Source organism: Mchenga conophoros, linkage group LG23 (assembly GCF_057382185.1).
Source record: "Mchenga conophoros isolate Kocher_MC1m ecotype Shallow Benthic linkage group LG23, M_conophoros_male_GT1.1, whole genome shotgun sequence".
Taxonomy (NCBI): domain Eukaryota; kingdom Metazoa; phylum Chordata; class Actinopteri; order Cichliformes; family Cichlidae; genus Mchenga; species Mchenga conophoros.
In genome coordinates, this window is record NC_140547.1 from 45,054,079 (window position 1) to 45,079,709 (window position 25,631).

The 25,631-nt window shown below is 42.3% G+C and overlaps 2 protein-coding genes and 1 long non-coding RNA gene across 3 annotated transcripts in view; all 3 read left to right on the forward strand.

The window, feature by feature from the left end:
• The window catches only part of LOC146548102 (NACHT, LRR and PYD domains-containing protein 12-like), a 431,005-nt gene that overhangs the window by 216,173 nt on the left and 189,201 nt on the right, over nucleotides 1–25,631 (forward strand). The window lies entirely within an intron of this gene.
• LOC146548109 (uncharacterized) lies at nucleotides 6,870–9,971 on the forward strand. Its single transcript, XR_014890892.1, has 4 exons — nucleotides 6,870–7,601; nucleotides 7,978–8,130; nucleotides 8,492–8,579; nucleotides 9,162–9,971. It is a non-coding gene; the product is annotated as an uncharacterized LOC146548109 (long non-coding RNA).
• Nucleotides 13,547–24,805, forward strand: LOC146548110 (protein NLRC3-like). Its single transcript, XM_085266315.1, has 7 exons — nucleotides 13,547–13,670; nucleotides 13,997–14,128; nucleotides 15,951–16,082; nucleotides 16,390–16,489; nucleotides 18,206–18,380; nucleotides 18,485–20,273; nucleotides 24,628–24,805. The coding sequence occupies exons 1-7, from the start codon at nucleotides 13,570–13,572 to the stop codon at nucleotides 24,803–24,805; spliced, it is 2,607 nt and encodes an 868-aa protein (XP_085122441.1). The 5' UTR covers nucleotides 13,547–13,569.

A 25,631-nucleotide genomic window follows, 5' to 3' on the forward strand; every position in this document is an offset into this window, starting at 1 on the left:
GTCTTCAGGACACGTAAAGCAAACATACTCCTCAGCAGCTGGAGACTTAGAGACATCCCAACTCATCAGTCTCATGCGTTTGGGCATCAAATGTTCCTCTTCATCCTCCACAGAAAAAGCAGTAGAATATCTGCGCTTTCTGCAGAGACCTACCTCTGCAGTGGGTGGAGGCACTGGGATTTCAGGAGGCAGCAGAATGGTACACTGGTCAGTGTCATTATTATTGACCTGTGATGGTGGATGGCCTTGGAGGGAGCTGAGAGGTAACTCAGACCTCTTGTCTTCAGGACAAGTAAAGCAAACATACTCCTTCTCAGCAGCTGGAGACTTAGAGACATCCCAACTCATCAGCCTCATGCGTTTGGGCATCAAATGTTCCTCTTCATCATTAACAGAAAAAGCAGTAGAATATCTGCGCTTTCTGCAGAGACCTACCTCTGCAGTGGGTGGAGGTCTCGGAGGCAGAGGAACATCGCTAGGACACATGAAAAACGTCACGTCATCATCCAGGGATGAACGATCGTTTTTCAAATCTGGATTAATGATCTTGTCTGTGTCCTTTGCATGAAAGCTGGCATCAGCAGGTGGAGGATTTGAAGAAACTGGAACATCAGAACTCATCAGCCTCATGCGTTTGGGCATCAAATGTTCCTCTTCATCATTAACAGAAAAAGCAGTAGAATACCTGCGCTTTCTGCAGAGACCTACCTCTGCAGTGGGTGGAGGTCTCGGAGGCAGAGGAACATCGCTAGGACACATGAAAAACATCACGTCATCATCCAGGGATGAACGATCGTTTTTCAAATCTGGATGCATGATCTTGTCTGTGTCCTTCGAATGAAAGCTGGCATCAGCAGGTGGTGGACTTAGGAGCTCACATGCAGGTGCGCTGATAGGTCGGAACATGAAAGCGGGAACTTCATTGTCCAGAGCACAACGGTCTGCACTGGATGAGCGTGGGAGCTTCTCCTTTGCCTGTGGAGGAGGCAGACTTTGACTTTGTGTTGCAGAGGAACATTTAAGTCATCTGACGTTTTGCTCTGTTACATATTATTATTGTTGTTGTTGGATTTTTCTTTAAAAATTCACACGATTTAATGTTTAGAAACAGACACAGTGAAGGGTAACTTACCACAGCTCGAGCCATTTTAGGCGTCTGTCAAGGCAAACACGCAGGATTTGGTTTCTCTGTGTAAGATTACAGGACAGTTGTCAGTTTCAGTTTCAAGTCAGTTGGATAAATTCATATCAAACTTCTCAAACTGTATCATTAAAGCATTGTTTAGGTGGACAAATATGAAAGATATGAAGAAAAAAACAGTAACAGCTGGCAATCAAGGGAAAACAACCTCACGAAAAAAGGTCTTAATCATTATTGTTTTAAAGTAAATCTTTCAGTGCTTACTTCAGTGATTGTTTGAAGTCTCTGTGCTTGTTGTCAGTCGCAGATTTGTGTAAAATATTTGCAGTTTGTGAATAAAGTTTGCAGGAGCTCCAAAGTTTGTCTGTTCAATACCAAAGTAATGAGGAGACTGAGTGCAGGTTTGGAATCCTCAGTGACAGAAGAATGCAGCAATGTTTGAATTTGAATTTGTTATTGTTTTATTAACAACAACTACCAGGATCATGCCATAGCAACACAGTGATGCCCAGTCAAATGTCAGGTACAAGGGATAGCCCACATACACATCCAACAGCACAGTAAAGCAATGGGCACCAATGCCACCAGTCAGGCCTTAAAAATACCTGAGTTATATAACAGCACACTGACAGTGTCTCATCCAAAAATATAAAATGTATAAATACAGTTAATATCATTTTCATTTAAATTTTATTTAATTCTCTTCATATAGTGCCAAACAGATGTCTCAAGTCGTCACTGTTACAACATAGATAAACATGAACATGAAATCCATTATTTAATTCTCTTCCATTCACTCCAGTTCAATTCAATAGCTATATAGATGGATAGACAGATACTGTATTATATACTATATTGATTCCAAATGGAGAATTAATGTGTTATATCACCAGGATAATGAATTCAAGTAGTACAATCTCCAATAAACAGACAACACAGTTCAAGTTCAAAGTGCAATATGTGCAGGATCCAGGCTTTATATTGTAAGATGCAAAATGTTTATATATACATAATATTGTTGAAAAAATAAAGAAAGTTAAAAATCAAAATAAGTTTATTGTCACTGTGGCTGATGTGATTGCAATATGAACCCGGAAGCAGACAAGGGAGAGATGGAACTGAATCTTAACAAAAAAACAAACCATTTATTAGGTTGAAAAACACGAACACAAAACAAGGCCCAGCAAACAGGGGCGGAAACTAAAACTAAAACCTATCCTGGGAATAACTCGGTATGACTATGACAACTATGACAAGAAAAACATGAACATGAATCCGAGGAGGTGCATGCGAGAAACTCTGATGAAAAAACATGAACATGAACATGGACCTAAACAGAATCAGGAGATAACCTGAAACCCGGAATAACGTGAACGGAGGAAAACGCACCAACACTGCCCAGAGGAAGACAGCGGACTTAAATACACAGAAGAGAAAGGAGGGAAGTGGAAACACAGCTGACACAAATGAACCTGACACCACAGGGGAAGCAACATGAAACACACTGAACATGGAAACACAACCCTTTCATAATAAAAGACGAAACAAGGAGAGACGTGGACGTGTGATGGGCTGAGTTGCCAAATGGCTGGTAGGCTTTTAGCTAGGCTTTAGCTTCAGCCAAGTGGAAGCTAAATTGGCTAGTCATTCATATGTAAATTAGGTTGTTACCTGAGAATTCTGGAGGGGAGTGGGGGTGTGTGAATGATTGCTGATTTCTAACTGCCAACTGCCTCTTTGTTTGTCTGGGGGGGGAGCTGCTAAAAGCGGTGAACTTCCTTTTGTGTTCGTCTTGATGCATTCTCAATCATCCAGGAAAATAAATCTCCAAAAGTCACCAACTTGGAGTGGTTAGTTTCCTGAGCCACAAGGAAACTTGTGTTTCAGTTTGCCATCTTAGGGAGAAGGAGGATCATCACAGTTTTGGTGGTTGTATAAACTAATAATTTGTTTTAATTAAAAAACTTTCCCTCTGTCATTTCCTGAGTGTTTCAAAATAAAAGTCCTCTCTTTCATGTTTTGAATGTGAGGCTGTTCCTGTGATGCCTTCAAATCTGTTTCAGTCTGCAGATTTTTACATTTCAGACCCAAAGTGACTCAAACATTTACTTAAAAGAGGTTTTTGTTCGTCTGGGTTTTCCTGCTCAGCAGCTCTAAACAGGCAAAAGCAGAAACACACAAACAGAAAGAAACAGGAAAATATGTGTTTCTGTGAACAATGCAGCAGCAAAATGAAAGACCAGGACTTATTTTTAATGATTGACCAGTGTTGGGTAAGTTACTTTAAATTAGTAACTTAGTTACATTACTAGTTACTTCTATCAAAAGTAACTCAGTTACTTCAAGTTACTCGTTACTTTCAAAGTAACTAGTTACTAGGGAAAGTAACTTTGGTTTTACTCAGAATTCTCTTGTTAATGTGTTGCTTCCATAACTTTGCCAGTCTTCTAGCTTGCTTACCTGCCACAGTGCACTGTGACACCTACCAATAGAAAGGAAAAGATAATGTGCATATTTCCACGAGAGAAATCCCACGCCTGGACCGCCGTTGACCGCCACCATGATTCTAGCCTACGTCACAGCCTCATGTGCGCCTTTTACATCCAACACAAAAACTGCAGTCGTGGTGCTGTCGATTGTACTCAGAACTCGGAAATTCTGCCTTCTGAATAGGAAGATGTAGGTAACACCAGACTGCAGATGAGCTGCATACAGGGCTGGACTGGGACAAAAAAATCAGCCTGGGCATTGTGACTAGAGACCGGCCCACCATTATAGCAAAAATCCTAAAGCCTTTGAATGAAAACAAACGCTGTTGTGACAGTGATGCTCACTGTCTTGATGGTGTATATGCATCAATCTATCAATCGTTTGTTGTAAGATTCAGATAATGATTTTTTAAAAGCGAGACATTTTAAATGAGAATAAGAAAGAAAAGTATTTCCTTGTGCCCCCCTTTCCCTGTTAATGCCCTACCTGGCCCCCTGGCAACACTTTGCTAGAGCTGCCCCTGCACAGTTACCAGCTGTCAGCTACCTAAAAAAGGATCCTGGTGTTATTTGTCTCTCAGAAACAGTTCATAACTTCCCTTCAACTCATTCATGTCACCTAAAAGGTAAACCTGTTTCTCCATCACAGCTCTGATGATTCAGTAAGGACATCTCCTGGTTTCATCTTCATGTTTCCCTCTCACCACATAACCAAACCGACATCATGACCAGCAGTTTTTTTTGCAGCTGTGGCTCCAGCAAACATCAGCTGATACTAGAAATTAATATTAAATAAATTCTAACAACAGCTGATCAAGCTTAAACGTGCTGCTGTTGTTTAACGTGAACTCCGCTGGTTTCCTCTTTCTGATGCAAAGTGGGCGATAAACAAACAAGAGAGACGATCAGCTGATCATTGATCAGTTTTCATGATTGAAGTAGAAACGGGAGAGGGAGGGGGAGAGAATGAAAGAAGAAGAGGCAGCTGTGCAGCAAAGACACAGAATAACTCCAGCTTTGTGCCTTTTTCATTGTAGCTGAATTACGGGACTAACTGTTCCTTTTCACCTCAATAAGAAATGCGTAATATTTTCTCTGAATACCAGATGAGACGGTTGGCAATTCTAATAACTTATGAACGAAATAAAGTTCAACATCATTAACTTCATAGCACCACCCAGCTGTATAGAAACTCTGTCATGCTAGCTAGCACGCAGTACGGAAAAAGTCAGAATAACAAAAATAAACTCCACCTAAACTTGGTTTATATCTGACCCAGAGAGACTGCAGGTCATAACTTCTTACCTGAAGTTCAGTTCACACTTGGACCGGCGGCCGCCTCGGGTCTCTTTTCCTTCTGCGTCCCCCTTTCCCTCCTCCACCTGTTGGCCTCCACCACTTGCTAATGTTACTGAATCTGTGGAAGCTCCACGATAGCCACCACACGAAGTAACGAATAACGAGCCTATCTAAATCCCAGTAACGACTAACGCGTTCCTGATTTTAGCATAATAACTAGTTACCGTGCTCGTTACCACAATAATAACGTAGTTACTGTAACGTGTTACTTAATAACGCGTTAGTCCCAACACTGTGATTGACAAAAACATTAAATGATCATGTTTATTTTCACATCAATGTTCCATCGGTCCTTCTTTTACAATAAGTTTAGAAATGAAAAATAATAATAACACACCAGGAAAAAGGCAACAGCATGAGTCCTGAAAGGCTTAAAGAGAAAATAAACGCACAAAGAATGAAACAAAAAGGCACAAAACCTCAAAACAAGAGTGAATTAAATCTGAGCGACACACAAAGATGCTAAAAGCCCCAAACATGAACCTGTGAGGTCATTAATACCTGTGTGTGTGCATGTTTACATGTCTTTGTGGGGACCAAAATGCCCGTCCCCACAAGTTTGAAGACATTTGTGAGACTCAGAATGTGGTTTTAGTGTCAGGGACAGTCAGGTCAGGGTTAGGCATTCAGTCTTAATGGTTAGAGTAAAAGGCTGAGGAGAGCATGATGTCAAATAGATGTCCCCACAAGGATATGAAAACACAACCGTGTGTGTGTTACTGTGAGTTTGTGAGACAAGTGAAGATTTCAGAATCAGTGAGAAATGTTTCACTTCCTGTTGGTGAAGAAGAGCAGACGGCCTCATTGGTCACGGCTGAGTTCATTATGTGATGGTAACAAGCTGATTATTACAGAACAGGAAACACACGTCTGCTCATCAAACACCAGCTGCTGCTGCTTTTATCAGTCTGACAACAAAACCTCACAAGAAAGAAGTTTTTGTGAGTTTGCAGCGTTCCTCTAAACTGAAAACTAAAACAGCCTGAAAATGGGAACACGCACCCACACTCGAGAGTCAGGCAGCTTAAATGTGTTTGTCTTCATCTGTAGTTACGTTTCATTGGCTGGAAATGTGCTAACTGGAATCATTCATGAGTCCAGATGAACAAAAACAAGTGTTTACTGCTCCACGCTGCACGAATCTGAATCAAAATCACTCAGACGCGCCCACGTAGGCATTCCACTAAAACCATGTGACCACCTTCACCTTTAAACCTGTCGTGAATATAAATTTAGACTTTTCACTTTATTTTGAAAGAACAGATTTGCAGGAAGTGCGGCTGCTGCAGAAACTCTTCACTTTTCACTGGCTTTAATCTTGAAGGTTTCTCCAGATGTGGAACATTCATGCTAAACATTCAACATCTGACGACCGTCTCCGTGTAAAACACTGACAAACTCAAACTTTATACGGTAACTGACAGATTTATTCCTCCATTTTCAGGCATTTCACAATGAACTTGGATTAGTTTGATGATTTTATTCACGTTGGTGAATAAAACCAGCCAAGAGGCTGATTCCTGCAGAGGAGGAGGCAGAGTGGAGGAATCTGCAGGTTCTGTCTCTAACACACAACCAGAGCTTCAATCATAACGAGCACATAATAAAACCATGATCCCCCCTGATCGACTCTTTTAGCCTGTTTCCTCTGGATCGAACAGGATCTAACAAACCCCAGCTTCTGCTGGGACACTGGTCAGCATGGGAGGAAAAAGATGGCTGCCGTGTTGCCGTTTCCTGTCTTACACCAGCGTTATACTTCCTGTATCTGTGGGTCTGAGTTTTTAATCAGAGGATGAACTTAAAGCTTTCAGTCTGCTCTACAACCCACCACCTACACTGAAAAAAAGGGACTGGCCATCTCTTGGATTTATGTAAGCATCTTGCATGTATTTAACACAATTGCCTCATGTTTTAAAGATAAATGTAACTATATAGTGTAAAAACTACATGATATGCAGAAAGGGTGTATTAAATTGTTCATATCATGTTCAGGTGAAGTAAGTCAATAAGATAGCAACGTTAAATCTCGTGAAACCACGCGTGATTTCATCTCGCGGGCTTTGGATCGTGGTTTAAAAAAGGCATCCATCTCAGTCAAGTCGAGCAGCCAACTCTACGTTTTTTGGTATGTCTTGATTTTTTGAATTAATATTTACCATATTTCAGCCAAATGTAGTTAAACGTCTAAAGTGCCGCCATGTAACATGCTAAAAAAGAGCCGTTAGCTTATTTGCTGTTTTATCTGTTATCAAAGAATTGGCGCTTTTTCATTTGAATTTGTCTTTGGCACAAGAGCCGTAATATCACATTAAACCTAATTACGAGGCACTCACAACATAATTTGGTTTTCTGTGTGAATAGATTTGACAACTGACTCTTCAGTTACATTGTGTATTTACTGCACCGTGGTGTTAGTGAGATTTTGGACATTGAACAGCTTTAGCTAATATCATCAGCGGTATTATGCTAGCTTACATCCCTACCCCTCCTGCCCTCACCTGCTGTCCTTTTGTTTTTGTTTTTGTTTTTGTTGATGCACATTGAGAGACCACATCTATTCTGCATTTCACCAGGAGTCAGCTGATGGATTGTGGGTTCAAGGTGTTATGGTAAGAAAGTATATTCTATTTTCGCTTAAGGTTTCTGTAACTTAATTATAATAGGTTTTTTATAATTATTAGGTGCATGCATACTCAAATAGACCACCCTATTAATACAACTGAGAAATCCAAAATCTGCCATAGGTTTAACTTATACCTGTATGTATTGTCAGAAAGGTGATTACTGGACTCACATTAATGCACACTTGAACTAAAATGAGGTTGTAACTTGTGGGTTCTTGGGTTGCAAATCAGAAATAAACATCTTTGGATTTTTTTAATCCCATAAGATCTGGAAACACAGTTTTTATTCAACAAAACATTACTGATTATTAACCAAGCACAGTGCCTGCTGTTATTTCAAAATAATTTTATGTCATTTCAGATGAAATGCAGCATTCCAGTGCATCCCAACCATGCCTTTACAGTCAAGGTTTCTGACGGAGCTGAGTTTCTCTCTGACAGTCTGCTGAAAGTGTTTGCAAAGTGATCGGGGGAACAGGGCACAAAGCTAAAGGATGTAGCTGCCATGATGACAGTAAGAACTTTAAAATTCTTTAACTACAAAGTGTATATGTATTGCATTAGGTCAGTAAAAGATTTTTATGCTGCATCCATTGAAACAGTCAACTATTACCTGTGAGTACTGATTCCACCGAAAGGATGCCATAATTTTCGTCATGCATTTACTGGCCCACTGAGAAAAATTGATCTTTTTAAAAAAATAAATGTTCTGGAAACTATATATCCATAAAGTTGATGTCAAACAGGAACTTTTGATATTGCTTTGTAGATGCTGGTGTTGCATGTTGACTGGTTTAAGTTTTGGTCTGGGATCATTTTCTTCTGTGCTACTGAAAAGTTCACAAATCTCTGTTTTCTTTGTTATAATACTTTAGGATGACATTAATGCTCGAAGGGAGTCTCATCAAAGTGCTCCGCATCTGTGTGAAAGACAATTGCAACATCTTGGTGCAGGAGTTCATGGTGAGCGTTTTATGAGTAGATTGTGGCTTTGCAACATTTAAAAATGCATTTAGTTATCCACTTGATCCTCATTGGACCAGTTAGGACCAGTAGTCCTCTTTAATAATTTGAAGTTCACATGAGGCCTGGTAGTGAACTCAGCCGCCGGCCCTTGAGGCCCCACCCCTGTATTAGGGGTCACATCAGTGTGAAAAAACTTTAAATTTGTCATTCTAGTGAACAAAGGAAAATCCCACCAGTATTTACATTAGCTTTTGTTTGAAAAAAAAAAAAGACCAACAGCTAACCAAATTGTGGGGCTGAAAGTCTAAATTCTAACATCTTCTGAGTGACAAAACCTGGATTTCTGATGGGCCGGTGTCTTTCTAAGAAAAACTAATGTAAAGCATTTGAAATTATGTTTTTCACCCTCTCTTAGAAACTCTGTTAGACCATGAATGGCAGCATGGCAGGCCACTCTTTGGCTATAGCTATTTACTATGTTGCTTGCATTGGTTTAAATTACTCTAACATTAGAACTGGTAGATTCAAAAGAGATGAGTTTAAAAAGGAATCTTAAAGAAATGTTTTGTGTTTAACCAGGACTTGACTGAGGCCACTGCACAGATTGAGAAAACCACAATGAACATCTGTCTCCAGAGGATGCACCAGGCAATGACTTTTCTGACGTTGGCATCATCATCGAGGGTATAGTAGTTCTTCAAGATCTGGATAACGTGACCTTTGCAGTAGCCATGCTGTTTGGACCTTTTTTATTCCTTCAACATGAGTTACCCATCACAACTCTGCTACACTTTTGAGGTGATTCAAAGGGTGGTAATGGAGTTGGATGCAACTCAGCTCTCAAGAAAAGCTCACAACTAAGACAAAACTGCTCCTGCAACGAAGCTCACTGTTATGCATGTGAGGTGACCAGCTCTAGGTGAGAGGACATTTAAATCTCACACTTGTTCTGCTGCATTTTTGAAGCTCAATTCCAGGAACAGATCGCAGGGTTCATTTTTATATACACTGCAACTGCCATGAGGACGAGCCGTTTTTTTGTTGTTGTTGTTGTTTGTTTTTCCTTTTGCTCTGTACAAGTTCTCTGTCTGTTTGGCAGCATTTTTAAATTTCTCTTTGTATTTTTTCTTTCTTTTACTAGTGAAGAGATGTAGCATGAACAGTTATGCAGTCTAAATATCCCATATGGGCCGTGTGAAATGATATTTTCAGTTTCATTCAGTTGAAGTAAGGAACGTTGAATATTTCTAAGTGTGCTGTTTTGAACCAAGATGTCACAGTATGATCAGTGCCGTAATTTTTGACAGTCACTGTATCAATGTTATTTTTGCATCTCTTGAATAAAGGTTTTGACCTGCAAGTGCTAATTTCTTTAGTTATTGGGGTAAAATGGGTAATGTTAATAGGAAGTAACCTAATTTAATGTTAATGGAAACTAACATTACCTCAAATTGTTTAGTTATAATTGTTGTTTAACTGAATCTTGACGTTAGAGGCCTTAAATAGAATGTTTTGTATTGTTCTTTCCCAACATTTTTCAAAAGAAAGAGTCTAATTTCTTTGCTGTGATTGATTCCAGAGAACACAGAAGAACTGACATTATTTAACTGTTGATTTATATAGATTCAGTAGAGGAGTAATGTCAGTTTAATTCTTTACCTACTGTCAATGCAGTGAAATTAGACATTTTGTTTTGAAAGGTTACTGGTGGATGCCAGCAACCATCTTGGAAGAGAACAATATAATCTGTTATAAGGCCTCCATTTGAAAATTGTGTATTTGATACTAGAATATAATAGCAAAATGTAATTTGAAGATAACATGTAGTATTTAAGTGACCAAGTAGTATTGGGTAAAAGTTATTGAATGGTGTTGGGATAAAGTGAGAAAATTGTGAAGGATTAAAATATTTCAAGAGCTCAAATTACTTCATCAAAACATGTTTAAGTCACATTTTATCAACACAAATTGCACAGGTTTATTGAACATGAATAAATTGTGTTAATTTAACTCAATTGTTTAAGTTGCTGCCAAAGCAAAACATCTGTGTGCAACAAATGTCCACCATTGAATTAAGTAAATCCAACAACATATTTTTTTCAGTGTATCCACACGTCTGCTAAGTGGACTGGAAATCAGTAAAACTTCTACCAGACTTTAGTAAATATTGCATTAAGATGAGCAGACAGATTTTAATCTCAGCATCGTGCACACAGATTTTTCAGGACACTGGAAGAGTTCCTGCCGTGGATTTAGATGTTAGTGTTGTGTGGATGATCCCATTCTGTGATCTTTGTGTTACTAACACTGATGACACCACCGTTATTGGACTCATCTCGGACGGGGATGAGTCTGCCTACAGGAGGGAGGTTGAACGTCTGGTGTCCTGGTGCAGCCACAACAACCTGGTGCTGAATGCCCAGAAGACAGTGGAGATTATTGTGGACTTCAGGACGCACACAGCTCCACTCCCCCCCATCATCCTGTCTGACACCCCCATCACCTCTGTGGACTCATTCCGCTTCCTGGGTACCACCATCACCCAGGACCTGAAGTGGGAGCCCACCATCACCTCCGTCATTAAGAAAGCCCAGCAGAGGATGTACTTCCTGAGGCAGCTGAAGAAATTCAACCTGCCAACACGGACGATGATGCAATTCTACACTGCAATCATCGAGTCCATCCTCACCTCCTCCATCACCGTGTGGTACGCTGGAGCCACTATCAGGGACAAACAGAGACTGCAGCGTGTTGTGCGCTCTGCTGACAAGGTGATTGGCTGCAGACTCCCATCTCTGCAGGACCTGTACACCTCCAGGACACTGGGGCGTGCAGCTCGGATCTCAGCTGACCCTTCTCACCCTGGACACAGTCTGTTTGACCTGCTCCCCTCAGGCAGGAGGCTCCGGTCCATTCGCACCAGAACCTCTCGCCATAAGAACAGTTTCTTCCCCTCTGCTGTCGGACACATGAACAATAACCGTATGACTGTTCCCACCACTAACACATGACCCTACGCTGTGTTCACTGCATCATTCCATGTTTGGCACTGATCACCACCTGCACTCATGTATATATCATGTATATATCTATCTACTTAGCACTTTTAATTCTTATTCTTATTTTTATTTTCATGTCTATTTAAGCGTAATTTATGACAGTATGTTTGCACTGAAGCACCACAGCAATTTCCTAATGTTGTAAACCTGCTCAACATTTGGCAATAAAACCCTTTCTGATTCTGATTCTGATGCTTTTACACTTTAGGACCCTCGAGACCTCTGCTGCTCAGCCGTCCTGATCGCTGCCTCCACTTTAACCAGAGGCTGTAACCTCTGATCATTTCACCTGCACCGGCAGTAAAACTCTTCTCCACAACCAAACGTGCCATAAACCCATCACAGCTTCATCATCAGCTCAGTCTCAGCAACATGCAGACGACCGAGCAGCAGAAACTCTGCAGGGAACGTCTGAAGTCTGTTCTTCAGTTTTCCCAGCTCACTGTTTATTGAACATGAGACAGAAAAATAACTTCACCTTTAATGTGAAACTTTTATCGCCTGTGACATGTTTGCAGGAAGTTTTCATGCTGTGATTTAGTGTCACATCCATAAATATCACACAAGGTAAAAACTACAAGTCCCAGCATCCTCTGTGTTTAGGGAGGAGCAGTGAAAGTGAAAGTGTTGATCCTCCGTTCAGAGCAGCAGGAGGAGGAAGGTGGAGCTGATGCAGGTGAGTGTTAACATGAATATGTTTCTTCTCATGACATAAAATAGTTCCACGCTGTTCGTGTCTGTGGGTGAAACGTGAGGCCGGTCGGCTCCTCTGAGCGCTGGTTTCCTGTAAGTAGAGAGGAAGTGAGTTTAGCTGAGAGAGCAGGAGGAGAGTGAGAGCTGTGCTGAGGCAGGTGAGTGTTAACACCGCTCTGACATTACTGTGTCTCTGTGGCGGGAACAACAGGCTCCGTCAGTGGAGGCAAAAATAATCAGACTTTGGTTTTTCAAAGGAAACTACTTTATGTTGGGAGAAGCCGCGCGCTCATTGGATAACGGCTTGTCAATCTCAAGTTATTAGCCAATGAGCGCGCAGGTTCACAGTAAGACCCGCCCTTATCACGACGGGTTTTAAAACTAAAATGGCGACAGAAACTCGGTGAGTGGAGTTCAGGCTGACTTTATGAAAGTGCGACGTTTGAGCCACTTCCTGTTCTCAGTCCCGGCGTCCTGATCACCGAGGTTTCTGTTGCTCTGATGTCTGATATTGATTATATCGGTAAACAGGCTGTAGGCAGAAACATCAGGTCTTATCTGAAAATCCCTTCAGAAACAAACTTTAAGAGTTTTATGTCCGTGAGGCTGTAAAACTGTAACGTGTCCTGTGATCCATAAACACTCTGTGATGAATAATCTGAAGTCATTTTGAGCCTGACAGTAGTTTCCTGTCACAGAGCTGAAGCTGCAGGCAGTTTTTGGCACCTTTATATTTAATTTATTCCAAAATAAATCAATAAAGGTAGAAAAGAACTCTCAGTGACATTAAAAATCTATTTTTAAAGACAGATGTGACCAAGTGCAACAAATATAAGATGAGATGTTTACAGATATTTGAAGTATTGATCATATGTAGAACACAGAGCAGGTCCAATAACAGAGTCATCCTGCTCACAAACAGCAGTTTGGTTTCATGAGCTCACTTCCTGCAGTGATCCTCAGCTTCTCTCCAAAGGAGCCGTAACATGTGGGCTCCTCACCATGATGATGATCCCAAACACACTGAGTTCCTTCATCCACCTGATCATGTACTTATTAAATAATGTGATGGTTTTGGTGTTTTTTAAAGACTTTGAGCCTCTAAAATAACTGGTTTGGACTTTAGTGCCAAAGCTCCAACATTAGAAAGCCATCAGTGTGATGCTTCCAGTACAACAGCACCTCTGAGTGTGTGTGTTTACCTCTCAGACTAACTCCACCCTGACATCAAGAAGATGGAGGAAGAGGACGGAGCAGCATCCAGCTGTGTGTCTGTGAGGAGTGACGGGGTTACACAAACACCTCCACCTTACAGTCATGGACCTGCAGCAACAATGTAAGAACACTACTAACTTTATTAGTCATTTCAACATAACCATGACAGAATCATTGATCTGTGATTGGTTCAAACTGTTTGATCTGAGTTTGATTTTTATTGACTTGTTTTCTTGCTAAGATCTGAACTCTGTAAGTTTAAGTGAAGTCAGTGCAGCAGAATCAGAGAAGAGCTGAGAACAAACTGAGTTCATTCAGAGACAGAAAAACTGGCTGATGATTGGCTGACCTGTCAGCGTTATGAGGCAGACACAATATCACAGAGGGATCAGCTGATCATATGGCTGTCAGAGAGAACTGATCAGTTATTGATGTTTGTGTTTGCAGAGGTCAGAGGTCACAGTCTCCAGCATCCAGCTGTGTGTCTGTGAGGAGTGACTGGTCCAGAGAAAAACCTCCAGCCTTCAGTGATGAACCTGCAGCAACAATGTTCTTCAATCATGGAGCTCAGCTGACCATGTAAGAGATCTGCTGACTCAGAGTTCAAAGGTTGTTTCTATAAATGTTCTGCCAGTGACATCATAACTTAACCTAACACTGGTCTGTGTATGAAGTATCATTTAGTGGCAGTTGTTAAAGTTGTATAATGATGATGCTAGTTTGGGGTGTATTTTCCTGCTGATGCAAATGCATCTACTTTGCCCTTTGTCTGGTGCTTTGGACAAAGACGTCCAATGAAACTCAGAACAACACAGTTTGCACCACCAGCAGGCAGAGGAAGTGGCTGACATCCAGAAATCCTACCAGTGGCTGAACAAAGCTGGACTGAAAGACAGCACAGAGGCACTAATCATGGCAGCACAGGAACAAGCTCCGAGCACAAGACCCATAGAGCCCGGGGTCTACATGGCTCTTTTTGGGGGGGTTGTGTTGTATTAATAGTGACTTTGTTTCTTTGGACCTGACCAAAATCTTTTGTTTTTCAGTTCAGTTGCAACATTGACTAACACTAATGCAGGGGTCGGCAACCTGCGGCTCTTTAGTCCTTACAGTGCGGCTCCTCGTGGTTTGGGAAAATAAATTAGAAGTATTTAGCTGAAGTGTATTTTATTTATGTTCTTTTTTAACTTGTAGTTCTAAATTGGAAGATTATTGTGATATTGAAATATAAAAAGAAAATTATATTTTATTATTTTTTCATCGTTCAAATAAGCGTCACACTCGTGGAAGCCGGTGTACCCGCCGAAACGCCGTGCATTTATCGAGACTTTCAGCCCCAGGTAGGCCAATTATGGATCTTCGGATCCACATTATGTCAGCAGCTGTTCTCCACCGTGAACTATGTTAAAAACAAACACCGCTCACGCCTCACAGACGACAGCTTACAGTCCTGTAAAGATGAAAGTGACTTCGTACAGCCCCGACCTGCAGACGCTGTGCGCAGAGGTTCAGGAGCAGAAGTCCCGTTGTAAACATATCACGGCAGACCCGACGATGTTTGCATGAACACGCTTTTCAGCTTCTCTTTATTGACCAATTTTCACACACGGTTGCTGTACGCACACAGCCGGCTGTAGCTTTGCAGCTCACAGCCCGACACACATCAACACAACAGCACAGACGTTAAGGCGGCGAGGCGTGATTGCGGGTGCCGCTCAGGTGCGTCCGCCTCCCCTGCAGCGGCGCTGCAGACCACGCCCCGCCACACACATTAACCAGGTAAAATACATATTTAGGCAGAATTTTGCAAATATCTATTTTTCATCTTTCAGCAGCATAGAGCTTTTTTTCCAATTGTTTTTTAAAAGTCAGGTCAAGGCTCCAAAAGCCCAAAGGAGATATAAGGGTGGCGGCTCACAGCAGTTTTTGTTTGCTACATCATTTTAGTTCAGCTGGGTGTCTTTCCTTTGGTTATATTTCTGTAAGAGTTCAAATGTGTTCATTACATAAATAACATGTAATTTTCTCTGTAGCACTTCATGGATTTCATAAGCAACACACCTTAGTTGTTCACACAAAGCATAAAGGTAAAAAACAGTATATACAGTGTTATCTTCATTCTAGATGTCAAAAAGTATTTGTGGCTCCCAGTGTTTTCTTTTGCGTGGAAACTGGCTCCAAATGGCTCTTTGGGTCCTGAAGGTTGCTGACCCCTGACCTAATGGTATATTTTTTTTAGCTGGATCGTTCTATAAAAACATGAATCAAATCTGAGAAAAGTTTCCACCTGACCTGTTGAATGTTATTGAAGCCAGAAGTTTGCCTTCATACTGTGTTTCTTGCATGCCTTTTGTGGTGTACTAATTGATGTGAAATGAATGCAATGTGGTTGTGTTTGCAGAGGTCAGAGGTCACAGTCTCCAGCATCCAGCTGTGTGTCTGTGAGGAGTGACTGGTCCAGAAACACACCTCCACACTTCAGTCATGAACCTGCACCAACAATGTTCTTCAATCATGGAGCTCAGCTGACCATGTAAGAGAGCTGCTGACTCAGAGTTCAAAGGTTGTTTCTATAAATGTGTTCTACCAGTGACATCATAAATGATTCCTAATGGTGGTCCGGGTACGATAATGCTAGTATCAATCGTAGTAGTAATGCAATCCAAGGTAATGATTTCTTCTCTGCTGCTGTGAACGTCTCTGCAGCCATCTGTACTCTAATCTGAGACAACTATTACTGACAGAAACCATCACATCATCCAGTTTGTGTGTTTGCAGCTGCTTAAAAGATTTTAAATAGAGATTAATCAGTAATTCATGTGATGTGTTTGTGTTTGCAGAGGTCAGAGGTCACAGTCTCCAGCATCCAGCTGTGTGTCTGTGAGGAGTGACTGGTCCAAAAACAGACCTCCATATTTCAGTCATGAACCTGCACCAACAGTGAACTTCAATCATGGAGCTCAGCTGACCATGTAAGAGAGCTGCTGACTCATTTACGGGTGTTTGAAATTCTGTGACCACTTTGTAATTTTAGTTTATATTTTTAAAGTGTTTTTATTTGTAGTTGCCTGTATTTTTATTACACTGTGTGTAACGTGGTGGTTTGTGCTGTTTGGGATTGTTTTGGTGCATTTGTGTCAGAACATCAGATAAATGATTTCATCACATTTTAAAAGAAAGTATCAGGATAATAATCTGAACTGAGTCATCAGAAACAGAAAGATGGTCTCAACAGGCCACTGAGCTGATCTCCAAAGAAATGCAGAAGATTGAAGAGTCCGAGGCTGTTTATTTGTCACAGGCATCGTCATACACGTACAACACAGTGAAATGTGCTGAGCTGCTCCTGTGACTGGACAAAACATTATAAACGATCATTAAATGAAATAATGAAACATTGTGCAGATGTAATGTTAAAGTGCTTTGTGCCACATTAGCACAGCATGTACTGACAGAGCAGTGCAAGCAGAACAAAGCAAATGAGCAAAGTGATGTAAACAGAGTAACTGAACAGAGTGAGCAGAGTAATATCAGCAGTAATGAAGCAGCAGGATCAGTGTAGCAGCGTGTGACGTCATAATGAATCAGGTATGATCTGAAATATGACAGTGAGACAAGAACATGATGTAAGGTCCTGTTTAAACCCTGATGGTGATGCTATGAGGGGAGCATGTTCTGATTTAGGACTTGGATGGTCTGAGGATAGAAGCTCCTCTCTGTTTGTGTCCTGATGGTGCAGAAGCTTCTGCCTGATTGTAGAAGGAGCTGAAGCCAGCATCATCCCAGAGGTGAAGCTCCTCTGTGTGCAGACCTGAGGTCAGATTCCTCCAGGCTGATGTTCAGGATCTACAGAAACGTGTGGTTGTAGTTATTGCTGCACTGTGTGCTGACAGCAGATACTCAGAACAAAGCGCTGCACACGTGTTCTTTACAAACATCTGTACATATCAAATATGGATCATGGCAGTGAATGAACACGTTTCTGTCATTTGTTTCATTGGCTTCTTTTTTCTGCCTGTGTTCATGTGATTAATGTCTAACACATAAACAGGTTTGTAATCAAACATCACATCATCAGGGAGGCATCATGAAACAAAGTTACTGCTGGAGGCTGAACTCAATTTGGTGGCAATGTTCAAAAATATCACTCAGATCATTTCAAAGCTTTTAGTTCTTCTTCTTCACTTCTGTAAAATAATAGAAAGGAAATCAGAACCCAGAAGTTCACTTCCTGATGACTGAACTCTTTCAAAATAAAGCTGAAAGCTCTGAATGTGACACCGCTGCTCCACCACAGTTTTTAGAGGAGGTCAAAGGTCAGTTCAGAGTGATGGATCCCAAACTTCCAGTACATCCAGTGAAGGACATAATCAGCTCTGTGATGAAGGCTTTTACTGTGGAGTTTGTAGGCTGATCACTCTGTGTTTAATAAGACAGGCAGGAACAGCAAAGGAAACTTGGATTCTGAACTCAAACACAAGTTTCTCCACTTTGACTTTTCTCTGTGACCATCAGAGCTTCCGCACAGTGTCATCAAATCTGGATGTTTGTCACTGACAGTCAATGATTTTAGTGATAAAGAAATGTGTTCACAGAGGGAGGAAGAGGAGTGGTGTCTGTGAGGAGGAGCAGCTGTCCTGCTGTGCTTTGTGTCAGGACGTCCTGAAGGATCCAGTCTCTACCAGCTGTGGACACTGGTTCTGCAGACAGTGCATCTCCTCATACTGGGACCAGTCTGCTTCATCAGGAGACTGGTCCTGTCCCCAGTGTGGAGAAAGATCCAGAAGCAGAGCTGGACTGCAGACAGCCAGTCAGAGCAGCTGTGTACAAAGTAAGACTGAACATCTGTCTGCTGATGGACTCATTTCTGAAAACTGGACTTCTTGTTGTTGTTCAGACATTGAAGAGTTTTCTGTCTGTTTTTCTTTCTTTCAGCAGATGTTGGTCTGCAGGAGGTTTTAGATGAACATAAGATCAGTCTGAGGAGGAGATGTGAACGTGTGACTGAAGGAAGTGATGAAACAGGAAGTAGAACCCTCCTCAACAGGATCTACACTGAGCTCTACATCACAGAGGGACAGAGTGAAGAGGTTCATAGCCAACATGAGGTGAGGCAGCTGGAGACAGCTTCCAAGATGGACGCCCTCCATGACACTCCAATCAGGTTCCAGGACATCTTTAAAGCCTTACCTGACCAACAGAGACCCATCAGAGTGGTTCTGACCAACGGCGTGGCTGGTGTTGGAAAAACCTTCTCAGTGCAGAAGTTCACTCTGGACTGGGCAGAGGGCTTGGAGAACCAACATGTCAGTGTGGTGGTTCTGCTTTCATTCAGGGAGCTGAACCTGATCAGAGATGAGCAGTACAGTCTTCTGGAGCTGCTCCATGTTTTCCATCCAACATTACAGAAGGTCACAGCAGAGAAGCTGGCTGTCTCTCAGCTTTTGTTCATCTTTGACGGCCTGGATGAAAGCAGACTTTCATTGGATTTCACCAACAGGAAGCTGCTGTCTGATGTCACACAGAAGTCATCAGTCAGCCAGCTGCTGACAAACCTCATCCAGGGGAATCTGCTTCCCTCGGCTCTCGTCTGGATAACTTCCCGACCTGCAGCAGCCAATCAGATCCCTCCTACATGTGTTGACAGGCTAACAGAAGTACGAGGCTTCACTGACGCCCAGAAGGAGGAGTACTTCAGGAGGAGATTCAGTGATGAAGAGCTGTCCAGCAGAATCATCTCCCACATGAAGACATCCAGGAGCCTCCACATCATGTGTAGAATCCCAGTCTTCTGCTGGATCACTGCTACAGTTCTGGAGCACATGTTGACTACAGAGCAGAGAGGAGAGCTGCCCAAGACCCTGACTGACATGTACTCACACTTCCTGCTGGTTCAGACAAAGAGGAAGAAGAACAAGTACCACGAGGGACATGGGACGAGTCCACAGGAGCTGACAGAGGCTGACAGGGAAGTTCTTCTGAAACTGGGGAGGCTGGCGTTTGAACATCTGGAGAAAGGAAACATCATGTTCTACCAAGAAGACCTGGAGCAGTGTGGTCTGGATGTGACAGAGGCCTCGGTGTACTCAGGAGTTTGTACAGAGATCTTCAAAAGAGAGTGTGTGATCTTCCAGAAACCAGTCTACTGCTTTGTTCATCTGAGCATCCAGGAGTTTCTGGCTGCAGTCTACATGTTCCACTGTTTCACCAACAGGAAGTCAGAGGTGCTGAAGGACTTCCTGGGAAAAAAATACAAAGAGTCATCTCTGGATGATTTCCTTAAACGAGCCATGGAGAAATCCCTCCAGAGTAAAAATGGCCACCTGGACCTGTTTGTCCGCTTCCTTCATGGCCTCTGTCTGGAGTCCAACCAGAGACTCTTAGGAGGTCTGCTGGGTCAGACAGAGAACAGTCCAGAAACCATCCAGAGAGTCATCAAGAACCTGAAGAATAACAAGAAGTTTAAATCCTCTCCTGACAGAAGCATCAACATCTTCCACTGTCTGATGGAGATGAACGACCTCTCAGTACATCAGGAGATCCAAGAGTTCCTGAAGTCAAAGCAAAGGTCAAAGAAACTCTCTGAGATCCACTGCTCAGCTCTGGCCTTCATGCTGCAGATGTCAGAGGAGGTTCTGGATGAGTTTGACCTGCAGAAGTACAAAGCTTCAAAGGAGGGACGACTGAGACTGATTCCAGCTGTGAGGAACTGCAGAAAGGCTCGGTGAGTCCAGATGTGATCATTACATCATTGATCAGTGTCGGTTAATAGTTTAATGTTTAAATTAAAAACACAGTCCTTGGTTATAAAGTGCTTTACAAACACCAACATTACGGCTAACAGCTGGATTCTCCTGTTTCAGTGCAGCTAGCCAAACAACAAAGAGCCACTTGCTGCTAAAGACAGAGTGAAAGTGGACGGTATATCCTCCATTCTTCATGTAAAACACATGCAATGAATTGTAATGCACCATCTGTGTTTCCCTTCATGCAGTTTTCTCTTTATGGTAGACTTGGATATTTAAATGTTTACCTCCTGGAGAGTCTTGTTCACTTGATTAGTTTTTGTGAAGAGGATTCTCCTCACCCCGTCTCCAAGGGAGACACCAGCTACCCTTCAGAGAAAATTTATTTGCCCCACTTGTAACCACGATCTGGTTCTTCCAGTCACTGCCCACAGCTCGTGACCATAGGTGAGGGCAGGGACGTAGATCGACCGGTAAATTGAGAGCTTCGCTGTCACGCTCAGCTCTCTCTCTCTTCACCACGACAGACCGGTACAGCGTCTACCTCACTGTTACCGCAGCAACGGTCTGTCTGTTGATTCCTGCTCCCCTCCCCCTTCTTTACACGACCCTGAGATACTCAGACTCCTCCACCTGGGGCAGGAACGTCTCTGACCCAGAGTGGGCACTCCACCCTTTCCCAGCTGAGGACCATGATGCTGATCCTCATTCACACGGCTTCACACTCTGCTGAGAACAGCTCCACTGTGAGCTGGAGGCCATCACCTGATGAAGCCAACAGAACCACATCCTCTGTGAAAACAGAGACCAGACTCTGGCTGTATCCCAATTCAGGGTCTGCAGCCTTAAAGGACGCATTTTAAGGCCGATTACGTCACAGCGACGGGACGAAGGTCGCTGCTCGAAATGCGGCCCTCAAATGCGTCCTTAATTTCGCTGAATTTTAAGGACATGGCGGTGTAGACTTCATATAGTATACTACTATACTATACACTATTATTAGTGTAGTCTACTATTATACTATACATATCTGTTTTTAACAGGGAATCTTGATCATGTTACATTTGACTTCTGTTGAGCTTCTTGAATTGTCACCTTCAGTTCCTTTCCTTTACTCTTCCAGTGTCTTTGGTTTAAATGTATTTACCCTGATAACTGCATATGAAACAGTTCACCTCTTGTCACTCACTATTATCTGTTTGCCATAAAAGTGTTGGTGATGTGTTGGGAGAATCATTATTTTCAGTCTCTTCTTATAAACATAGTGAGGCAAAGATGTGGGTCGTGGTCCCTGATAATCAGACGTGTCTGTGTTCTGTTACATGTGACGTTAGAGAGGTTTTAGTGGAGATAAAAACAGGACCAACATCACTCGTGACTGCTTTCCTGTCTTCAGTGTGTTTACTGTTGGAGCTCGTCCTCCTGTTGCATCTGTCACAGCTGTTACGCTCCTCTGTGACTCCTCCTCTGTCTGCTGTCACACTGCAGGAGTTTTTGGTCATGGCGTGTGAATAACTGCCGAGGTCGGCTAGGACGACGCCACCACTCGTTGTCAGACCCTGTCACGCTGTCGGGAGTCCAGTGTACAGTCCTTGGCGTTGCACATTTTAATATGTTTTAGCTGAGACTGTAGTGGGCACTCTTTAAATGTCGGGTCAGTTTGTCACGTTAGAGCCTATTTGTGCCTGTTAGTGCTGACGATGACTTTAGACCGAGCTGACTGAGGGGTCTAAGCTCATGATGCCACCAGCAACACCCGGGTCATGCTGCAGAGTTTTCAAACCCCGCTGACACTCGACATAATTTACTCAGGTTATATCAGGTGATCTAAGAAAGGCCGCTTAGAAAGAAAAGCGAGTGCACTGCTTTAAGTTTCTTGAAGATGTTTAATCCGAACATTCAGCTTCTTCACTTCTAAAACCAAAAAGTGGAGAGTCCCAGATTTTAATCCTAGTGGGAGTGTCCCTTAAGAGGGTCGCTGACCAACTATTGATCATGTGGCTCATCACATGAGCCAAGCTGTGAAAAAGGGTGTGGGTGATTATCAGCAGAGGTTTCAAGAGATGAAACATCTTCAAGAAACTTAAAGAAGTCACTTTTCTTTCCAGGCTCCTTAGATTACCATGACTGTATGATGAGAACCTGCACAGACATATCAGGTGAAGTTTTCAGTGTTTTGGTTCAGTTTAATGTAAAAATGGAGATGAAACACATATAAAGGCTCGTTTACACCACTGAGCCCTGCTCTAAAACACTGACACAGATCTGTCTGTGAAGCTGGCTTTAACAAATAAGAGCTTAAAGTTTTAAAAACATGTTTAGCGCCGAACTGTCCACTTTACTATCTGTAGCAGGAAGTGGCTGTTTGGCACTGAAACGGGAGAATCCAGCTGTTAGCCGTGATGTTGTGTTTGTAAAGCTCTTCATAAACGAGGACTGTGGAGGAGGAGAGCCTGTGTGAGTCAGGTGGTTCACCGGCCGAGTGTATCAGCGGCAGAAACAGCTGATCAGCGCCGTTTTATGCAGTAAAATAATCTTTCTGTTCCCAAACACATCCACACAGTTTACAACATAACAGCCCACTACATGCACATCTCACCGCAAACATGCATAAACCTGAACATAAAATATGTCCTGTACCTGTGTGATCTCTTTAAGTAACTCACAGAATATCAACACTAACGCCACAAGTTTGTTGGTATTTTAACATTTTAACCATTGATTTTGAATTAAAACCAACAGTTAAAATATTTTTGCACCAGAGGAAAGAGCAGCAGAAATATTAAGACAGATAAATCGTTCTGTCTTCAGTCTCCATGAACAGCATCAACATCCTCTGGTGAAATTTCTCTTTCCTCCTTAAAATATATTAAATGTCAGTTTAATTCCAGATTAATGGTTAAAACATGTATGTCACATATGAACATCAGGAAATAAAGAAAAGTGACTGATTCAGTTCCATATATGCTCCAGGGAGGCGTTAAGGTTCATTGAAATTGTTCAGTTATTAAACTTTAATCTGAGCCGAGCTGACTTCCTCAGGAACAAATAAACACCGAGATAAACTTCACCTTACAGATATAATCTAAATGAATCATATCCAATCTCAGAGAGTTGACAGTCAGCTGTGTGCTGGGAGACATGTTTGTCTGCAGTGTACGAGCTCTGACCGCTCCCCAAAAATGTCGGAGTGAATACATTAATATTAAAAGTGTAGCTGGTGACACAGAAACAGAGGATTTAAGAAGTTTAAGTGTAGGTCGGGTCCACACATGTCCAAACACCTGTGCGTAGTCCTGCTTGTTACTCAGAAACGAACACTAATAAAATGGCCATAAGGCCAAAGCAATGGTTTTGACTGGGGTTGACCCCGCCCCCACCCTGAGTGTGGATGCTGAGAGAAGGGCCAGCTGTGAATATGAGGCTGTGGGAGCAGATGGAGAGAGAGTATGTCGGGGTATCCCAGTACAAACTTTACTGGGGTCAGAAATTAGACAGACTCCAGTTCCTTTGTTTGATTTATCTAGTTTGATGTTAGGAAAGAGATTCATGAGATGGAAAAACCTCCCAGTCTACTGAGATTCAGAAATGATTTGTACACATGGAAACTCCCTGAGTGGGAACAAAGAGTGTCCTGTCAGGAAGAGCATTTGGAATATGGATGTTGAGGATGTGACAGTGCCTGAAATCCTGCTGCTGTTCTGAACCATAGTTTCTGATCTGAAGGTCAAACAGAGTCATGATGGTTGTTTCTATTTGTTCCTTTTTAGTTTAGTTCCCCTGAAATCAGATGTGATATCAGCAGCTCTGAGTTCATTCATCATTATTGTCCAGTGATGAGATTTCTGCTCCGTTTGGTGACAGTCAGCAGATTTTTCCTGAGTGTGGACGTGAACAGTCGTACCTGACAGCAGCAGGTAGCAAACAGAGATCATCCTTCCTGCTGGAACTCTTCACTGAGCTGAGCTCATTCAAAATGTCCTAGATTCAAGACAGGAAACAGTCCAAGTGTGTGTCTTCACTCTGACTCTGGATCAGATCTCACTGACAGACTGTGGACGTTATGGAAGCCTAAATGTGACGCCATCTTCCTCCTTCATCTGCAGATTAAAGCCAAACAAAGATTCTCATTAAAAGTCTGCAGGTCTGAGAGAGACTCAATCGTTGTGTCATGTCAAACACAGTAAGAGGAGCTGAAGCACAGATGTGAAGAGCAGATGTTCATCAGATTATGACCTCACTCTGTTTTGTCTTCATATACATTCAGTCTGTGTTTATAATGCAGACTTTCTGCTTTTATAATAACATATTTTATATTTTCTGTAATCTCAGACTGGCTGACTGTGGACTCTCAGAGACTCACTGTGAAGTTGTGGCCTCGGCTCTGAAGTCCATCCCCTCCCATCTGACAGAGCTGGACATTAGTAACAACAATCTGCAGGATTCAGCAGTGAAGCTTCTGTGTGCTGGACTGGAGAGTCCAAACTGTCGACTGGAGACTCTGAGGTGAGTTCACTGACTGCAGCTGTTGTTGTTTTTCTATATTTCTGATCTTTGATTGATGTTTGAAACGTTCTTTAGTTCCTAAATGTTCAGGATGTGTCTGAAGACAAATGTGAAGAAGTTTGAGTGCTTTCAGAAATGTTGTGTCTTTCCAAACGACTGAACAACAGTTTTCCTCTTGGCTGCAAATAGAAGTGACAGACTTGAGCAGGGTTCATTTAAAGGCTGACAGAAGTGGAGTGGTGATGGGGAGATGTTTGTCAGGACAGCTTTTCAGCCTCCACAGGTTCATGTTGTGCTCCATCAGTCAGTGAAGATGAAGTCAGTACTGGTGAGGCTGTAGAGTGTGTGAGGGATGTGAATGAGGCTGTTGGAGATCTGATGATAGCAGATAAAAACAGGCTGCAGAGACTTTGAGCTTGTGTGGAAACAGACAGAGAAAAGAAAGACATGAATGTCAAAGCTAATAAAGGTGAAGTTAGGAGCTGTGATGATGTTCATGTATCAGAAGCTGATCGGGCTGCTACAGAGACGACCCACACAGCTGCTGTGGTGAGGTTTGTGTTAAAGCAGAGGAACACAGGCCCACACATGACAGCAAAGCAGGTTTCAGGCTCTGTGAGAGGATTTCAAACAGAAGCTGGAGAAGAGAAAGGACTACAGAAAGAAGGCAGCTGAGACCAGTCCAAGTGTTTCCATGGAGCCCAGTCTAACATTCATTTATACACTAACGTACAGAAGTGAACGGGAAAATGAATCCATAGTTTCAAATGTAGAAATAGTTCTCAGTTCATTTACAGAGTTTAATACAGTTCATGAGGAAATGTTCAAAA